Source organism: Haliaeetus leucocephalus, unplaced genomic scaffold (assembly GCF_000737465.1).
Source record: "Haliaeetus leucocephalus isolate CR32 unplaced genomic scaffold, Haliaeetus_leucocephalus-4.0 Scaffold228, whole genome shotgun sequence".
Classification (NCBI taxonomy): domain Eukaryota; kingdom Metazoa; phylum Chordata; class Aves; order Accipitriformes; family Accipitridae; genus Haliaeetus; species Haliaeetus leucocephalus.
The window spans coordinates 23,260,775-23,280,413 of record NW_010972664.1 but is presented as its reverse complement, the minus strand read 5'-3'; the positions used below and the strand labels follow the sequence as shown (position 1 = coordinate 23,280,413).

Here is a 19,639-nt window from a genome sequence, read left to right as displayed (position 1 = left end):
CTTGCAGTCTCCGAGAGTAAAATAAAAGTTTGTTGGTCTGATGTGAAGAACTGGCACACTGAAGTGACATTTCTGTGAAATTTTGCTTTACACCTTCTGAGTTATTGGAAGTCAGGTGATGGGATATAGGGAGAGCAGTGGCTGGAAGTGCATGGCTACAGAGATTAAGAGATGGAAACCATATAAAATATTATGTCGTTGAAGAGTAATTCTTTTCTGATTTCTCTTTTTAATCGCATTGTAAAGGAACCATGACGACCTCAGGAAAAGAGAATTTCCGACTGAAGAGCTACAAGAACAAATCTCTAAACCCTGATGAGATGCGTCGCAGGCGGGAGGAAGAGGGTCTTCAGCTACGGAAGCAAAAGAGAGAGGAACAGGTACTGTGCTACAGTTGCGATAACTGTAATCAGTCCTTAAACAGTCTTGTCTTACACTGTCTCTGGCTCTTTGCTTCTCCCAAGCCCTTTCTTAGTTGTTCCTGCCCTGCCAAATTCATACACAGTCAGTCTGAAATGAGTCACTTGCAGAATTTACTGTCTCTTCTGCAGGCTCTACAAAACCTCAGAGTGAGTGCTCCTCATTCACTCAAGTGTAAGATTGGCCAGAGCAGCTTAAAGATGATTTGAACAAAGCTGTCTGACCTTGCACTGAAGGTGATTGAGGAACTCCTGTTTTGTTTTTTGTTTATGTTTTTTTTGTTTGTTTTGTTTTTTTTTCCTGCTACCTGAGTTGTGGCTATAATCTCTGTTCAAAAAGTGGCAAGCTGGGGTGAAATGGAAGGAAATACTGTGGCTAGAATAGAAGGAGGAGAAGGTCTGAGCAAGTCCTTATAAGTTGCAGTAATGATTTTCTTGAGGGGAGAAATAATTTGTTGACTGATTCTTCTCAGTTTTCTGTCTTTAAGTTTCAGTTCATGTATGAATTTACAAAAGTTCATACTATGTTTATGTCCATAAGGCTGGTACCTTGAGTAGTGGATTTAGTATGTGTTGCAGGCAAAATGGTTGAGAAAAATGCTCGGAAACGAAGTTTCTCTACCTGCTCGTGTCTTGCTAGTTCTTACTATTTCATTCACATTGTAAAGTGGCAGGCGCTCTACAGGTTTAATCAGGAAATGGCAGCAGTGACAAGACATGATGAAAACCATTTTCTGATAAAAACAGGTAGCATTGAACAGTTCTTCTTTTTGTTCTTAGTTGTGTTCATTGGAAGCTTTAAGGGATTGGTTCGATTTCAAACAAAGTTATAACAAAGCCTTTTTCATCAATGTTGAGGTTTTTGGAGTTAGAATGAAGACAGTAATATGGTTGTGTTTGGAATGGTAGGTCAAGTTTGTAATCTGTTCAGTTTAATACTGTTTTCACAGTGTCAATACCAGATGCTTTCAAGGAAAGGCAGGGGAGAGTTTGAGAGGAAATTGCAATACTTGTTGATTTTGCTCAGTATCTACAGGTGGCATTTCCAGACCTCTGGTAGTGCAGACTGTCGTTGGTCTTCCTTGTAAAGCCGTTACTAAATTAGGAAAACCATGAGTCATTTTCTGTCTTGTCTGTGCCTCTGACCTCCCTTGGACCCAATTACCACAGGCTCGCTAAACAAAGTGTGTGGCAGTATTTCCTTCTGTTAAGGAAAACTGTTAGTCTTAACTGGACAAACAGTGGAGCAGAAGTAGAGTTGCAAGCAGAGTCTGCAGCTCTACAATTTCAGACCTTCTACAGGTACTTCTCTTTTATGTATTCGGCACATAGCTCATTGAAGTTTGTTTAAATTCCCTGTTTTTTGGTGTTTGTTTGGGTTTGGTGTGGGGTTTTTTTTGTTTGGTTTTTTTTGTTTGTTTTTTTTTGTAGCAGAACAACCCCACAAAAACAACCTCAGGCCTCTGAATTTTCACATAACTTGGCAATGTATAAATTTTGGTTTAAGGCTGTATTTGAGCACATGTTTGAGCTTAAGTGGGCACATCATACAGTAGCTTAGAAGGAATAGCATTCCATAAGGATGCCTATCATTGACCTAGGGTTGCTATAGACTTAGCAGTTTTGCATACTGTTTCCTCCTCATGTTCTATGGAGAAAAGAGTAACAGCAGGTCTGTGTCAGGCCTCTGTCTTGCCTGTCTGCAGCGGTGCAAATCTGACATGACTCAATGCTGGAGTCTTGCTTCCTGAACTCGACAGGCCAAGCAGCACCCCCAAAAGCCATCTTGTCATTGCTAATGTTTCTTTCGATGAGACAGCTGGATTAAGGGGAGAAGCTGCAGCCTGTCTAGCTCTCCTCATGACATCTCAAACTGAATACCTTCTCTAAGTGGTAGCAATCAAATTCTGTTCATCCCAGTAAAATTTCAATCCCATATGGTCATCCTCCAAAGCCCTCTCTTTGCCCCGTAACTCAATTATCCCAGCCTCTGCAGGTGTTCTACAAAGATCTGTTATACACAGCTATTTTTCAGGTCTTTAAGCCCCATTATCCTCTGCAAGAAAGCCATTGTCTGGAAGCTAGAGACAGCTCTTGGATGGAGGGGGAATGTGAAGAAGAGAAGGGAAGATCAGTGAGAATTTTTCAGAAATTTTGGGAAACAATATTCTAGCACATTCATTGCTGTTTTCGTTTACTCCATGACTAGCTAAACTTTCTCCATTTACTGTCAGGAGGAGTCCTGTAGCCAGTGTGCTAGCTTCTTTCAGGTGATAGCATATGTCATTTTTACTGCAGCCTAACATGACATGCTCTGTATATATTTGCTATATAATATATATTAAATGCTTTCTCTCTTTAGTTGTTTAAACGCCGAAATGTTGCAACAGCTGAGGAGGAAGCAGAGGAGGAAGTGATGTCGGATGGTGGCTTCCATGAGGCTCAGATGAACAACATGGAGATGACTTCTGTAAGTGATGAGAAGGGAATACAGTGTTTGCTGAAACTGGTCAGGCCTGTTGTGCAGTGACTTAAGGGGAATGGAATTCCAGAAGAATGTGAAGAGTGCATTCAAAGAGCTTATGGATAGCTCTTAAACACCTGTCTCAGTGAGCTGCCCTGAAACAGATTACATGAGAAAGAATGTTACAGGTTGAGTGAGTGGTTGCTCAGTGGATATGCTTTCAAGAAAATTAAATAAAATGTCATTGTTCCAGGCAAGCTGATTACTTCCTGGTTTTGATGCTCACCATTATGGGTGATTTTTTCAGCTGTTGCCCAGAGTTGTTGGGGTTTTTTAATCTGAAATTCATAATGCTTGAAATGTGAAAATGCAAACCAGGCAATGTGTTACTGCAGTTTACAAAGTAAAAAGGGGCTCAGTGGAAATCTTTGTTAGTGGACTTTCAAGTGGCATCATTTTTAGCTAGGGTGTTGGAAACACAGCTAGGCCTAGCTTATCTAGCTGCATGTATCCTTAAACTACTTTCCAAGCTGGAATTTCATCCTACAGAAAAAAACTTTTAGTGGAAATTAGGCTTTTCTGCTTTCTCCCTGTTGCTTTACCACTTCTTTCTCTCCCTGGAATGAAAAATGATAAGGGATTCGGGCTGTAATAGAGAGGTTTAAGGAAAGTGCAGTCCTCACTGAAAAGTCTGACCACTGATCTTCACACTTGTGTCTGTATTCAGGGTATGCCAATGATGTTTTTGTAGAAATCAGGCTGGGCTTGGTTTCTGTTGGTGGTTATACCAGCCTTGAAAATTACTGTGAAACAGAGACATGCCTATAAACAATGTGATAGATCACTAATAGAATATATTGGTTTACTCTTCAAGATAGTCTTTAAATGCCAGACAAGTCCTAAATACCATTTAATCATTTGTGTGGAAGCTTACATGAAGTAACTAGATGGTAAAAAGTAAGGAAAAGAGCCTATCTAATTGAGATAGATACTACCATTATACAGTTTACTATTTTAAATGTCATTAATTTCAGGGTCTTAACAGTTGGAGCTGTTAGCTGTTACAGACAAATCTACACTTAAGAATGATGCTGCTTATGTAGATGTACATGTATGATGACTCATTTGTTGTCCATAATGGACTTACCTTGGTTTTTACTCAATAAGAGATAAACTTGACACCGCTTTAACAAATGTTGTAACCTTTTTACCACTAATCCCAGGTTTTGTTTTCCCTCTTGCTCTCTGTCACTCTCATTCTGTCCCCCCCACCTGAATCCTAGAGTGCAGTCATCACCTCTGATATGATTGAGATGATTTTCTCCAATAGTCCAGAACAGCAGCTTTCAGCCACCCAGAAGTTCCGAAAGCTTCTTTCTAAAGGTAAGGGCTGAAGTTACTTAGGAAAAAATGTAGAAGTGTCCCTGGCATATGTTTTTACTTTGACAGCAATTAAGACTGAGCTTCATACACAGATTTCTGGATGAAGCTCTGTTTTGCAAAATGTCAGCAGGTGTATGTAATAGTCACTTCTTTTCTTGAAATCTTTGTAACTACTAAGTGATGCAGATGTGATGTCTACTCCTGAATGTAAGTTTAAAGTAGGGAGTGTCTCTATGGCTCAAATATGCTGATATGCTGAAGTTTCTCTGCATGTGTGCATGCCAGAGTGACTTCACAGAACTGCTGCTCTAAAGTTGGTCTGCCTGAATTACTGAGTGCATTAGTGTTTTGAATCATGTTACCTCATTACCTCAAAATTCAGGCTGGAGACTTCTTATGGTGACAGATAGGCATCCATTGCATTTTAGTAAAGGTAAAGCAGTATTGTAGAAAAAGAACACACTCTCAGAAAAGAGGAGTCAGTATGTCCTTGGATATTATTTTGATGCGGTAATTTGAGAATTTCCCTACAAAGAAATGAATGTATCTAACTTTGGTTTTTATTTTAAATAGAACCAAATCCGCCAATAGATGAAGTCATAAGCACACCAGGCGTGGTGGCCAGGTTTGTGGAGTTCCTCAAACGAAAAGAAAACTGTACATTACAGGTATACAAATATAAATATATCTATGTTCCTATATTATGAAGGCATTTGGTGATGCAAATGAGGTAGAAAAAAATCAGTGATTTTTTTAATTAGCTGTACTTCCTCTCTTTTTCTTCACTAGGTTAAAAAAGTTATTTTATCTTCAGGGTTTCTAGCAAGGCCTCTGAGGACAGGAGAGAGATGTCTGAGTTGCATTGTGTGATTGCTAGGATGGGCTCTTTACAGCTTGTCATGTAACAAGAGCAGTTTGAAATTGGGACCTCAACAGATGAAAAGCTATTAAACTAAACTTTAATGTTTGTCTTTTTTGTACTAATTGAAGACAGTTTTAAATCTTCAGAATTATGACTTAAATTTTTGATTAAATTAAAAAAAGTTTAGAATTAGAATTAGAATCCATAATGATAAACATAGAAACTGTGAAACTTACTTGCTTTGGTTTGAAAAACTAAATTGTGTTTGCTACAATGGTGGTTAATTTGTCTTGGGCTTGCTTCTTGGAGCTTTGTCTCATTTCGAGCTGTCCTTGTTTCTGGTCAGAGTTCCTTCTGGGTTAGTAGAAAATGAAAGAAAACAAATCATTTAGTAAAGAAAAAAAACGTTAACAGGTAACCATTAAATACAATATAGAGGTTAGAATCAGTGTTCTTTCAAAATGCATAAGGCAACAAGTTTGCTAATGCCATGTGAAATCCAAATTTTGGTGAGTGGAGATATGCACAAAATTGATACTTTTTTCTTACACGTTAGAGAAAAGGTTCCATTTATAGGAATTACTTTTCAAATTGATATCCACAGAATTCCAAAGGTCTATTAGCTACCTTTGAGGAGTCTGTGGACAGTAACTACGCGTATGTATCAGATTTAAGCCAGTTGGTTTGCAACTGTGGAAAGTTTGTAACCAATTTGATATAAAAAAAAAATGCCTTTTATTACTTATAGGGCTCTAGCATGGAAGTCTAAGACAGGCACATAAAGGGAAACAAGCTCCTAATACTTGAATAGGAAGGGAAAATAAAGGTATAGGATATTTCATCAAATGCAGTTACATTTCTTGTTTAAAAAACTTCAAAAGCAATTGTAGACTGAGTCAAATTCTCATGGCCGTACTTGTGTAACATGTATTGATTTTTACACGGAAAGAGCAAAAATCGTCAAAGTTGAAACTTGCCGAGCTTGTCCTAAAGAGTTTGTAACAAAGCATTGAAAATATAAACTTGAGTACAACCTGATGGCATCCATTAGGAAGCCAAAGGGCAAGTTCTAAAATATGGGTAAGAAACCTCTGTGGTTGAAAGATGACTAATAATACTGTATCACAAAACACTGAATAATCACTTCAGAGAAGGTACAATTACAGGAAAGCAAGTACATTTTATGTTGGCCTTAAGCTCTGGCCTGAACGTTTTGCTTCTAGTTCATTAATGATGAGTCTTACAGTTTTGACATAGTATGTTTCTGCTTTATTGCAGCCTATGCTCTTTGTATTACAACAATGTATTTTGGAATCGTTTATTCTGATCGCATGTTACCAGGATATAATTTCTCCTTTAGTTGATCAGGAGGGTAGGATTAATTGTATTTTTAGAACTGAAGTCTTTAATAATTAATAACACTTTAAAAATTAAAAGCCTTACAAGTCTAGGCTTAATTGTTGAGTTCTTATTTCAGGCCTGTTTCAGGATTCTGTGCATCTCCTTAGCAGGAGTTGCTTTTGTGATTAAATCCTAAATATAAGTCCTTGCTGCTCTTAAGAGATAGCTAGGCTTGGAAAGTATATAATGATTTTAACTGGAAATAAAACTTAATAAATTTTAATATTTAATAAAATTTATTGGTAATGTCAAAATTCGTCATTTATAGCATACAACTTTCTACTTTTATTGTTCGTTGTTTTTTACCTTTTCATTCAACTTTTAGCAGTCTTTGTTCACTAGATTCTGAATGTATCTGATAGGATTTAAATTTGCTAGTGTAGTGTAATAATTTTTGGACTGAAAAGCATGCAGAAATCTACCAAAATCTAGATTTCTAGAATCTATATTTTCTGAGGTCTATATCAGGTAGTGTTAAAATTTGCATTTCAGCTTAAAAAGTTAATGTTTTATCGAGTTGAGATTAAAATAAAGATAAATTGCAAGAACAGTTAAATAAAAAAATGCAAATTTTTAATTCAGGATCTCAGTTTTGCTTAAAGTATTGAATAAAAACATCATACTCTAATAACTCTTTGCAGCAATACTGATCACCAGGTGGAGAGGAGTACATTGCTGTGGTTGCAGAGTTCTACCAGATTGTGATCACAAATTCGTTTGTGTGGGGTTTTTTGTTTTTTTTTTTTTAATTCAATCTCCTTTCCTGTTTGTTTTTTTAAATGGCTTTTAATTCCTTTATATTCACTGAGTTTTATCCAACAATGTTGACAGTGTCTCTCTTTGTGCATCTTCAGGAATGGCATTGCTGATTCAGTGAATGCAGGTATCGGGTATCTTGTGGGAAGACTCATTTTTTGTGTATTGGTTCTTAGCTAGTAGGGAAAGGAAGTAGAACAGACCAAAGGTAACACAATTGTGTAGCAAAAAATAATATTTGAAAAGCCACAGCAAACCCGATCTTGTTCTCATAAGGAACTTCTGCAAATTTTGATTTTAAGTGATACCAATAACTCTTAACTCTATGATTCTGATTCTTACTTTGCAAATTGTCTGTGTTAATAATATCTCATGCTTTTCTGACGCTAATTCTTTCTGTCTTTAAAAGGCATTTAGTCTTCGTTTTTAGTGTGGCATAGAAGGCTCCTAGTAAACTTTCTTTTGTATTTTGTTTTCCAGTTTGAGGCGGCATGGGTGCTGACAAATATTGCCTCGGGAAATTCCCTTCAGACTCGAATAGTGATCCAGGCAGGAGCCGTCCCCATCTTCATAGAGCTGCTTAGTTCAGAGTTTGAAGATGTACAGGAACAGGTAAAGATTAAGAACGGTGTTGGGTTTTTTGTGTGTGTGGTGGTTGGTGGGGTTGGGTTTTTTGTTTGTTTGGTTTTGGTTTTTTATTTGTTTTGTTTGTTTGGGTTGGTTTGTTTTGGTTTTGCTGGTTGTTTTTCTTGTTTGTTTTTTTTTTTTCCTTCCCCTGAAAGGAACAAGGCTATCCTGTAAGAAAGCCTTTAGAGGAAATGTAGTGTTTGGCAGTTTTGCGCAACAGTTCCTTTCTACCTAGTGTGTGTTAAAATATCTAAGGAAGTACTGTATTTTTCTTTTTCTGGAAATGATATATTTAACCACAGCCAATGCGGTAATGCATTATGATCTCTAATGGGTTAATCTTTTTCTGTGTATTGAGGAATTCAGGAAGTCTTGTTTACAAAATTGCTTTACAGATGGAAAGTTCATGCTTGTTTTTCCTGAAGATAAAGCATGAGTGGAAACTGTAGTTTGTTCTCTACCTTCCTTACAGAGTAGATGAATACTCTTTTAAGGCCCAAAGGGATCAGTGTAAAGCACAGACGAAAAATTTGACTCGGTAATTTCCGCATGAGGCCCATAACTTGTGTTTGAACAAGGATGTATTTCAGACATGTAATCTTGCTTTGAAGACTTAGGGTGATGAAATATTAATCATGTTAACAAATAGAGTTTCAGTTAGGATTAAGATTAACTTGAAACCATGCACCTTTACTGTACAAATTTGACTAGCTTTGGGTCTGGGTATTTGCTTTTGTTTCACTGTCTACTCAATTAGTAAGCTCTCTGTTTTTTCCTATAGCTACTTACAGACCATAGCTTAAGCTTTTCTTGAGCGAATTAAATTAAGCTCTGAATTCTCATTATAAGGCTATTTCTGAGGTGATTGGTTTGTTTTTTTGGTGACCCTTTTCTGAACATTTCTTTGTTTCAATATCTTTTTGTGGTGGTGAAATTACAAGCACTGGGTATTCCAGTAGCACTGTTCCAGCAATGCTGTTTGCAGAGATAGTGCCTCATTTTAATTTCTACTTGATACTTTGGTGTGTAAATATCCAAGATGTCTTTGCGGACTCTTTGCCACAGAAGCTGGCTGTGAGCTCAGGTTAAGCTGATTATCCAATATGATCCATTGTTCTTTTCAGAGTCACTGACTTCCAGGGTTCAGTTCTCCATCCTGTAAGTGTGACCTCTATTCTCTGTTCCTAGATGTCTGACCTTGCATTTGGCTGTATTGAGATGCATGATTGGAGAAGTCCAGACTCATAAGCATTGGATCGCTTTGTGTAACTTGCCTTTCTTTCTTATAGCTGGCTCAGAATGTACCACCTGTACTTAAGGTTGCCTAACATTTTCCACAAGACAGACAGATTTTTATTTTCTCAGTTGCTTATAGCTTTCCAGTTCTTTCACTCTGTTACTTTTCATTTTCAATGGTCTGTCTCAGGATGAATTATTTTTGAAAAGTTTTTTTTTTAAGAGAAATTGAATTCAGGTGCTTGAGAAAATGATACTAAAGGAAATAAGAAATATTTTTTGTCCACTTTTTTAGCTTCCTTTGAGGAAATGAGTCTGTCTGTTGTTGTAGAAACTAGAAATGTGATAGGGAGCTTGCCAACATGGCAGATGAATGCTATGTTCTGCCCATGTGAAAATCCATCCTGACTTAGCTATGTGATGCTTTTTAGAGTTTGTTTTTTGGGGGTTGAAATTGGTGACATTACTTTCCAAATTCAGCCATCACTTGTATGGTGCTGTTCCTGCAGAATGATTGATGCTTTGAGTGTGGCAGGGGCTACTCCAGTTTTTTGCTCCTAATGATCTTCTGTGCAAGAGCTAACTTGTTTTTTTTATTAGGTTGTTGTTACCATCCCTGCTGATGTTCAGAGAGCAGGTGGGAAGAGCGAACCTGTTTAGAATGAGTTGTGCAGCCTTCAGCCTTAAGATGTGTGAATTAACAGAAGAGCTTAGGGGCCACAGTTAAGTAGTTTATCTGTCTCCTTCCCCCTCTGCCTCCTAATAAACTGCTGACATGTTAAAGTTCAGACTGCAGGCAGGCAGAGTGGGTTGTAATTACCGCAAAATATTTTTCTATGCAATTCAGGTGCTGAATCCATGATCCCTCTGTTACCAATAAGTCTCTAAATACTAGTTACAAATTGCTCTGTAGTAAGCTGTGCTAAAGAAGGGAGATGTACCACTGCGAAGTGTTACCTACACCTTTTCAGAGCGGGTTTCTGGGCTGCAGGTGTAGAGATTGCAGCGCTGCTCACAGCTGACTTTGGGTTTGGTGCAGGCCAACATGAAAGAAATTCTGTTTTTTCCAACAGCTTTAAAAAATACCAAACACTTCACCATAGTATCTATTAAGACAAAAATTAAAAGCATTAAGCACTTAAAAGTTAGCTCTCTTACTTCTGCATTACAGGATAGCATTAATACACAATTGCATAGTATTTATCCAGATGACTCTCATCTCATTCAGTATATGTACAGATTGTTGCCCTGGTAACAAATCAGTGGGTAGTAAAGGAGGCTTTTATTTGTCACACTGTGGCCCTGTTTGTTAAAGTCGGAACATGTTACAGTGAATGAAGGAGAAAAGGGAAGAGATTCTTATGATTAAGGCAATTGCAGGTTTCTGAGATACATTTATCTACTGCTTAGTGTCTGATGCTGGACAATTTGCTTATATCTGTTTTCAGTAAGTGGATACTAGTTCTATGTTTTTTGAATGCTCAGTGTGAAATATTTCTATTTCGCTTTGTAGTTGAGGACAACTCGGCACTTTTGCAAGTGACTTTTGTAATTAGGTCTGTGTTTTGAGCAGATCTGGTCCTGGACTTCTCAAGCTGGATTCCTGAAACTGGGAGATACTTGGCCATAATTTTCTCCTCTGTAAAACGATGATTCTTATCTTCTCTCACAGTAGCACTGTGAAGATTCTTATTTGCAAGCAACTCTTGCTACATTTGCAACAAATTACAAAAATACAGGAAAATAAAACTACATGTTCAGGGCAGATGGGCCAGAAGCTAGCCCTACAACCATATAGTAAAGGATGAAGAGAAAAAGAAATATTGAAAGCTGTGTTTAGTAAGCCATTCTTTGTGCTAAGTGGGATAGTAATTCTGTCGAAGGAAATGTTAGTGATAATATAATTTTGAATATGTAGCATAGCATAAACTAAAAAAAAGCCCAAAATTTTAATTTGATTTACTGGCTAATTGTTATCCACTGTTTTTGTCTTACAGGAAGTCAGTCTCGCAGACTTATACCATTGAATTTGTCTTATTTCAAACTGCCCTTAGCAGTAGCTCAGGAACAGATACCAGTTTACCTTACCTGATCATGATTTTCCCAACAGTTATTTTTCATATTTATAAGCTAGTTTTAATCTAATGTGTTGCACTGTTTCTTTTGCATATGCTAGTTTCTGAGTGTAGTGTGATTCTAAATCAGCAGTTTTATAGAAGTCTGTGTGAGGGAATGTTTATGTTTATTAAGCAATATGTATTTTAATGAAATTATATCTCTTTACAAGATGTCTTTTTGCAAGATCTGTTTCCCATTAAGCTATGCAGGCTCACATTTAATTACCCTACTATCCTTTAACTCCTTCATTGTTTGTATTGTATATCAGTCTTTCTCAGATTGTATATCAGTCTTTCTCTGTGATCAGTGGTCAAATGATTTGGCATCCATTTTTCCCATCAAAGAAACTGAGTTTATTACAGAAGCTACGTGTCCATTATTTGTGAAAAACGCTTTGGCTACATCTCCCCACCTCTACCGGTTCTGTTTTTGGTGTACTGATTTTTAGATTTAGTTAATGGCATATGTCCTAGCCTTCTTCCACTTATCAAAGTTTTTTTCTTCCAAAAGACACCTAGAAATTTAGATATGCCAGCCTGAAATTATTTATATTGAAGGACTCCAAAGCCCTTTAGACATGCTTAAGGTTGATCTAGCTTCAGCAGTGTCTTAGCTGCAGTTCTTTTCTGAGTTCCCTTGCTGATGTATTTAAAACCCAGATGTCAACTTGGGTTTCCTTGATGAACATTGAATTTCCTTCAAAAACCATGCAAGGCATTACGCTCCCTGTCTGAGATGATTGAGATTGTTTCACAGTGACAGATATGTGTCATTGTGTTCTGTTGGACAGACCGTAGCAGGAGAATCCCCAGCTGCCCCGTTCTCCTTTGGGAATGTTTGTGTTTTCAGCTAAAGCAACCAATGTGTTTTTTTTTTTTTTTTTCCCCCCTCAGTATTTTTCCATTCTTAGTTGTGTTGCTGTTCCTTTTGGTAACCATCATTTGTTTGGCACAGGTGACCTGTGAGTCTGGTGTCCAAGTTCTGTTTGGCTTTTACATCAGCAGTCCCACTAACTAGGTCTTAGTAATCAAAATGTGGAAAAACAGTTGAGGCGTGAGTATGAGCTATGTTCTGTGTTTGGATGGATGAGATGCAAGAAATAAGGAGCTATGACCACCCCAGCCACTGAAAGAAAGGTGTTTTCTGTGTTGGGGCATAGTAGAAGTCATCTCCTAGGAATGTGGCCTTACGATATCCTTCCTTGTGTTCACTTATCCAATCACACTTGTATGCAAGCTCATCTTCGCTGTCTTCATCCCAGCATTAGATCCATTTCCCAGGTCAGCAACCAAAAGTAGAGAAAGTGTTGATTCTCACTTCGTAATACTGCTTCTACACCAAGAGGCACAGACTCTACGCACTGTTGGTGGTTGGTTTAGCACTTGGTTTAAATATCAAAAGCTCTAATGAAATAATGCCTGAGAGCCTTCAGAATCCAGGGGAAAGTGGAGGGTTGTCAGAATGCACACAAATTATTCACAGAAGGCACCATATGGCTCAAAAGTACTCTACAAAACTTGCACTTTACTGTTATTGACTGCTGAAGTTGTTCAGCACTGCAGGAAAAAAAACACTGGAGTTTAATAATGAGTAAAATAAACTGGAGACCTGCAACAATCCCTACTCCACTGTTAGCCATAAATGGAAATTTATACAGGTGTATAAAAATAGAAGCTGCAATTGACAACACAGCATTTGCATTTTCAGTTCACACACAACTTTGCTACCTAAGATGTTGGTTAAAAAGTCAGACTACAAATCTTAAAATTGCAGATTCTTTTCATCTTCAGGTCTGAATGTAGATATTGAAAGTACTGAAATGGAATTTTTTTGAGAGTAAAAAATTTTTCTTTTATTTAATAAACTCTGAAACTTAATGGAATTAAATATCCTTTTACCTCTGCAACTATCCAGAAAAGAAGATAAAAACATTTGGGATGTATAGAATGAAGCCAAAATGTTATGGCAAGCAAGCCATTTACATCTTGAGGAGTGCACAAAAGCAGCAGTGGAAATCATTGAACATTATTTAGACAAACAGACCCTGAAGACACTTGTCATTGTTCACATGTCGTCTGTGGGAACCACGACAGAGCTTTGTATTTATAGCAGTGTCTGATGAGAAGAGTTTAAATGAGCTTGACTTATGTTCCTCGCTTATCTGAAGAGCTGAAGTAACTCCTTAAGGAAAGACATCTTCCTTTTTGAATAAAACCTTGCATATTTTTCTAAAGATATTTCAATTTCTTAGCATCTTGTGTACTATCAGTCATTATCATTAGAAGGGTTTCTTGCAACATCCTCTCTTACCCCAGGTCCTGTGATATCAGGCTACTTGGCCAGAATTCTCTTGCCATAAAAAAATCAAGAGTGGGAAAGCAGTAGAGATGCTATTTGACTTCTCTGGTCAGACTTTTTGATGTGAGATTTGCTGTTGCAAAACCAGTCTGTCATTCAGGGTCAGAATGGATTCTTGGATTAAGTGATTATCACTGCTGTCAACCCTAAAAATAGATATTGCTATAATGGCAGAAACAAAGTCCACAGACAAGTGACATACGGCTTCCAGAGGTGTTTTAACATGTGTAAGGGTGTCCAGGCAAGGAGATTGTATCTTCATACAAAATTACCCACATGTTCAATAAAAGGAAATTATTGCAAATTCTAACTTTTTTTTTCCACCCCTAAACGTTTTTAGAAGATCCACAAGTTTATTTAGAACCAGCTGAAATCTTTGATTCATTCTTTGGGCTTCTCATTGCTGCAGAAATACAAGCATTGCAGTGAGCAATGAGTGTGGCTTCTTAGAATTCTAATACAAATGACATTTTGCAGGAGGTGGCATTTGTTGTCTCTTAAGCAAAATTTTTCCAGTAGCTAGCTGCCTTCTCCATCTTAAGTCCATGAGGCTGCCAGACCCAAGGTTATACTTTTATTTCAGACAAACTGTTGTCATAACATAATAAAATAATAAGAATTGGTATGAAAAGTAAGTTTTCACGATGAAGATCAGTTTTGGGGGGACATTGCGTAGTAATGGCTGTGCTGTTTCACAACTAAGTCAGTATAGCCTGGTGCCGTGTCTCTGACTGTGGCTGACAGCAGAAGCGTGAAAAACAGTAGGAGAACAAAACACACTAATCCTTCCCCAGAATAGTCCCCTAGTCTCTTAACAACTTGCAGTTTAGGGACTTTCGATTGATCTATCTATGGTGTTATTGGTAATACTGGTACAGAGGAAGAGCCTTTTTATTTTGTATCTAGCAAGCTGACATCTGTATCTACATTTTGTATCTACATCTGGTTTTAGCTGTATTAATTTTGCAGGATTTGCTAGTGGTTTTGGGCCTCTAGAGTGGTTGGAGTCTGATTTTTAAAGTGGCATCTTTTTGTCACCATTTAAAAACATGTTACAGTAGAAATCTGATGCAACAAATCAATTGACATCGTATCGATAATGAATAAATAAGTTTATTTCAGATTACCTGCGAATTTCCTTTAGGTAACAAATTTGGCTTATTCTGTCAATTTTTTTTAGAGGAGCAATTTATTTCAAGTTGAGATAGGGAGAGAAAAACATGCTTGTTTTGTGTGGGGAACCTATGTATGTTCAGTTGGAGAAATAGTTACACACTGTAACACATTTTACTGCAAATAAATACATTGTCTTCAACTGAAGAGAAACGTGGGGAGGACATTCAGCTGCTGTCCATGATAAATAGGATTGCTTTTGTCCTCTACGTGCACTACTGGAAGTATTTCCAGTGGTTGTGTAGACATTATACGGGTCTTACCAAATAAGCAGATATATGTATCTATTTGATGTGAACTTGGTCCTCTGCTAACTTGAAATAAATAGCAAATGAGAGTTTCATATACTTTCTTGGTTACAAAGTATCATCTGTAAATCACATGGAAGTCATAAAATGGCTTTTATACTTCATATAGGCTACTTTTAATTTTTTTCAGTTAAAACTCTCTTACTAGTGGACAGTGATATCAAAAACACCACTTAAACCAAAAGTATAAATCCAACCCAATTAAATCTTTTATTCTCATCATATTACAGAACATGGATTTCATGCTTCCTTAATTATCTTCTGGTATTTTAGATCTTTTCTTCTCAAAATGAAGGGTTACAGTAGTACTGATGTCCAAGGGAGAAAATATGTCTTGCATTTTGCCATGCATATGTCTTAATAGGCAACATGGGTTCTGTCTTGTATAGCTTTCTCTTAAAGAATATATGCCAATGCCCGTCTTAACGCTTTAATTCTGAATATTGGTTTATCTCACGTATAGATTCCATTTTCATCTTAGTTGGTGTCAGCATTCTAAATATGACTGTGTAAACAACGCATGCTTTTATGGCTTCTTAGGAAATACTAATATGGGCTGTTCCACACAAACATTTTTGGGTAGATACAAACTTGCTTGACCTGTGCTATGAACATCTGGACTTGAACCAGCTCTGAGCCAGGAGGAGTGTAGAGTTAGTACATTACTCAGCCTGAGGAGATAAGCTCATCTCTTATATTGTGGACAGAGCAAGGTTATGTCTGCCTGTGAAGTCTCTGGAGACATACATGTTGGCTGTTTTGGTATTCCTCTTAGATCTGTGTAAATATTCCTGAATCATATAATGAGCTTGGGTGTATATATGTAATACTCAACCAGAATGCATTCCCCTTCTGTACATTGTCCAGGATCTAACAGTGAGAACAGAGTATCTTCCACTCTAATACATACACAAAACTGGTTGAATTGTGAGAATAAAAGCAATTACTATTCTGTTTTTCGTTGCAGGCAGTATGGGCTCTTGGCAACATTGCTGGAGACAGCACTATGTGCAGAGACTATGTATTGGACTGTAATATCCTGCCCCCTTTATTGCAGTAAGTCTGTTTTAATATGTTTTCCAGAATTTTGCTTGAGTGTCTGGTAAGACTGAAGTTTGGTTTTTGCCTTGAAGAATAATAGTGATTAGTTTTGTTGTGGAGTAATCAGACTTTTTAATGGGGGACTCCTGAACTACTTTTGTAATGGAGCTAAAATGGAAACATGTTTTAGGAGCAGCTAAGCTGGAACTATTTTATTCTACAGAGTGGGTGGATGCCTGGGCTTATTATAGAGTCATAGAATTATTTAAGTTGAAAGGCACCTCTGGAGGTCATCTAGTCAAAGCTTTTCTTCATAGCAGGTGAGATCAGATTAGATCGCTCAGCTACTTAACCAGTCAAATCTGGAACATCAAAGGTAGACTCTGTAACCACTTGGGGCAACCTATTGCAGTATTGGACCATGGCAAGGTGAAAAACAATGTTCTGATTTCTAATCAGAATTTTCTGTGTTTCACCTTGTGACAGTTGCCTCTTGTCCTATCATTATGTACCTTTGAGAAGGATCTGGCTTCTTCTTTTCTGTTGAACTGTTGTGGGCAGCAGTTATAGCTCCCCTTACACAGTGTCCTTCTAAGGCTGAACAAATCCAGGTCTCTTACCCTCCTGTTGTGTGTCATTTCTCTAGTCTGCTAATTATTTTGATGGTCCTCTGCTGAAGGACCATAGTGTTGCTGAAACAGTGACGCCATCTTGTGTTATGTCCAAATTAGGATTATTCAGTCTCTGTCCTTTGCAAAATCTGTTTGCAGCAGTGGAGTTTTCCAGTACTCTCATAAAGACATTGCTACAATGTGGGATGGCTATGAGAAAAAGAAACCGAGTTGTTACAGTTGCGGAAAAACTAGGTCTTACCTTACTGCATTCCTCCTAGGCCAAGGAGCGCTATAGGCTAGTCATTTCTAAGCTGTCAGGAAAGTGCCTTGTTTAGAGGCTTCACGCTGTGTTTGACTTAATTAACCAACTCCACAGGTGTCTTTGTGTGAGGACTGGTCTCACATAAGGGGACTTACAGTGTAACAGCGTCTGACACAGCTTTGGTCGGTGTGATAGTCCTAATGTGAGAGGGCAGTTTTAGTATGCAGATCTCATAAAGGTCTCAGTATTACAGTTCATCACATCATGGGGCCTCCTGTGCCTTATGGAGCAGAAGTTGAACCCTGCGGCTGGTGTATGGATGCCACCCCTTAACAACTGCAGGAAAAGACTGGTTTGGGGTGGTCTGTAGAATGGTGTTCTAACAAGAACCCGGTGGGCAAGGCTCTCATATGCTGGGACTGGAGCCAGTGTGCACAGAAAGTCTGTAAATGGTGCTTGCTGTGAGATACGTGACTGTCTTGAATGTTTGGGAAACCCTAAACCTGATTATACACATTTTCTGAGGATATGTTTTGTTCTTCACTAGTTAACATGCAAAAGTGTAAAAGTGGGGCTGATAGTCTGAGACTGACATAAAAATGCAGTTTAGTGAAGATAGTACTCTCCAAAACTACCTGCAGGTCCTTCTACTTAGAGTAATTTTGTCACAGTTCCTGTGCCTTTTGACTGTTAATCTGCCACATCAGTATCTAAGCAATTAAATGAATGCACTTTTAGTGTAATGGTTGTTATTCTTGTTGGGCTGCTGGGATTCATGTGTCTAGCATGTGTGTTAGTATCCAGCCATCAAGCATGATTTTCTTCAGCGTGTATTTTTATAGAAAAAAAATCTAGCATGTTTTGCCCTGGTGTATGTTAAAATGTAGGCCTGAACCTACATTTTAATGATTCATGCAGTTGATCCTACAGGGTTGCCTGGCTTTGATTTTTTAAAAAGCAAAGGTTGGAATTTTTTGTTGGTTTGTTTTAGATTGCTTTCAAAACAGAACCGTCTCACTATGACCCGAAATGCTGTATGGGCTCTATCCAACCTCTGCAGAGGGAAAAATCCTCCTCCGGATTTTGCCAAGGTAAGAGATGCTTTAAAGGAAATGTGTTGTAAGGTGGTGGTAGCCAAATAAGCAATGAGGGTGGTGAAACTTAAACTCAGTAGTAGATATGTTTCAGAATTTCTCTGAAACAACGTATGGACTTCTTACAGATGAAGTTTTTGAATGTATTTAGTCCTTTGGGTGGACATTTACAACCACTGTTTTAATATAGCTGTCTCCTAGCTTTTTGTTACTGTTCCTGTACTGGAGATGACCATCCCACAGAGGAACAGAACTCTGTACGTCTTGGCTGCTGTAGTGCAAAGTATGGCACATCTTAGTGGACAATTATGAATTCCAAGTTGCCAGACATTGTACGGCAGAGGCTGAAGAATTCTCATAGCGCTTTTCTGCTGCCATGCTCCTCTGTACTTGTGTAGCTACAGCCCTGCACAGAAGTGCTACCTAGGTCTGAAATTTTCTGAGTATTGAACCTTGAGATGCCAGTGCCTAGTCCTGTAATGTTGCGTACAAGATTAACTGACGTGTTAATAGATCTTCTGGCCCTTTTAATTGCATGATGTATGTATCTCTTCTTAATGTCTTACAGGTTTCACCTTGTCTTAGTGTGCTTTCCTGGCTGCTCTTTGTCAATGATACAGATGTATTAGCTGATGCCTGCTGGGCTTTGTCCTATTTGTCTGATGGCCCCAATGATAAAATCCAGGCTGTGATTGATGCAGGAGTCTGCAGAAGACTTGTGGAATTGCTGATGTAAGAAATTTGTTCTGAGCAAATGTACTATCCATTTTTTCCCCTAAAATCAAGGTTCAATAGGAAGCAATAGGAAGTTTAATCAGATATGTCTTGAAATGTAGTAATTTCCAAAAAGCAAGATTTGAGTTTTAATTTTACCTGTCTGTGTTCAGTCTTCTCTATTTGTCATGAGTAACAGAAAGAATGGAACTTCTCTTGTACTGGTTTTGCTATTTCTTAAGAGATTTTTTCCTGCACCTAACAGCTGCATTTTTGTAAAATCCATAATATATACTGGGATTTTCTCTGCGCCATTGAAGTCCATGTTATAATTACCTACCAATGAAATTGCTGAAGGATATCAAAGATGGAAATGTAAGAGTAAAATTTACTAGAATCGACAGTACCAAGGACTTGAAATGTAAATAATTTCCTAAACCCTTATTGTAGAAGAGTATACACATTGGTCAGTAAAGTGTAGCTGTGGGAGTTGGGGTCAGGGAGACTGGCCTTGTTCAGAGCTGTTTCTTCAGGTCTAGGGGAAGGATGTGGAGCATTCAGTTACCTAAGAACAAGAAATAATGGTTTTCAGTGATGTAAATAAAAAAGACTATTAAGGCTTTTAAGATTGAGGCAAATCTGGTGCTGGATTAACAAGTAGAATGTATTACCTAAGGTACCTTTTTATAAAGAAGTGCTTTCATTTGAGAAAAAAATTCCTTACTTCACCCTTCCTATTCCAATCCTGACTTAACAATGATGATGGGAGGATGCATATAATGGCAGAAGATGGTCAAACAGCTGTATGG

The 19,639-nt window shown here is 37.8% G+C and overlaps 1 protein-coding gene across 2 annotated transcripts in view; it reads left to right on the top strand.

The window, feature by feature from the left end:
• The first annotated feature begins 246 nt into the window (after window positions 1-246).
• KPNA1 (karyopherin alpha 1 (importin alpha 5)) overlaps window positions 247-19,639 on the top strand; it is a 39,992-nt gene continuing 20,599 nt past the window's right edge. The window contains exons 1-8 of one of the 2 annotated variants that reach the window (XM_010567527.1): window positions 247-380; window positions 2,782-2,889; window positions 4,167-4,266; window positions 4,840-4,934; window positions 7,766-7,897; window positions 16,073-16,161; window positions 18,014-18,113; window positions 18,685-18,848. In XM_010567527.1, the coding sequence (XP_010565829.1) occupies window positions 252-380; window positions 2,782-2,889; window positions 4,167-4,266; window positions 4,840-4,934; window positions 7,766-7,897; window positions 16,073-16,161; window positions 18,014-18,113; window positions 18,685-18,848 (917 nt within the window). In that variant the 5' untranslated portion in view covers window positions 247-251. The remainder of the gene's footprint in view (window positions 381-2,781; window positions 2,890-4,166; window positions 4,267-4,839; window positions 4,935-7,765; window positions 7,898-16,072; window positions 16,162-18,013; window positions 18,114-18,684; window positions 18,849-19,639) is intronic. The other variant, XR_774330.1, reaches the window with a different exon arrangement.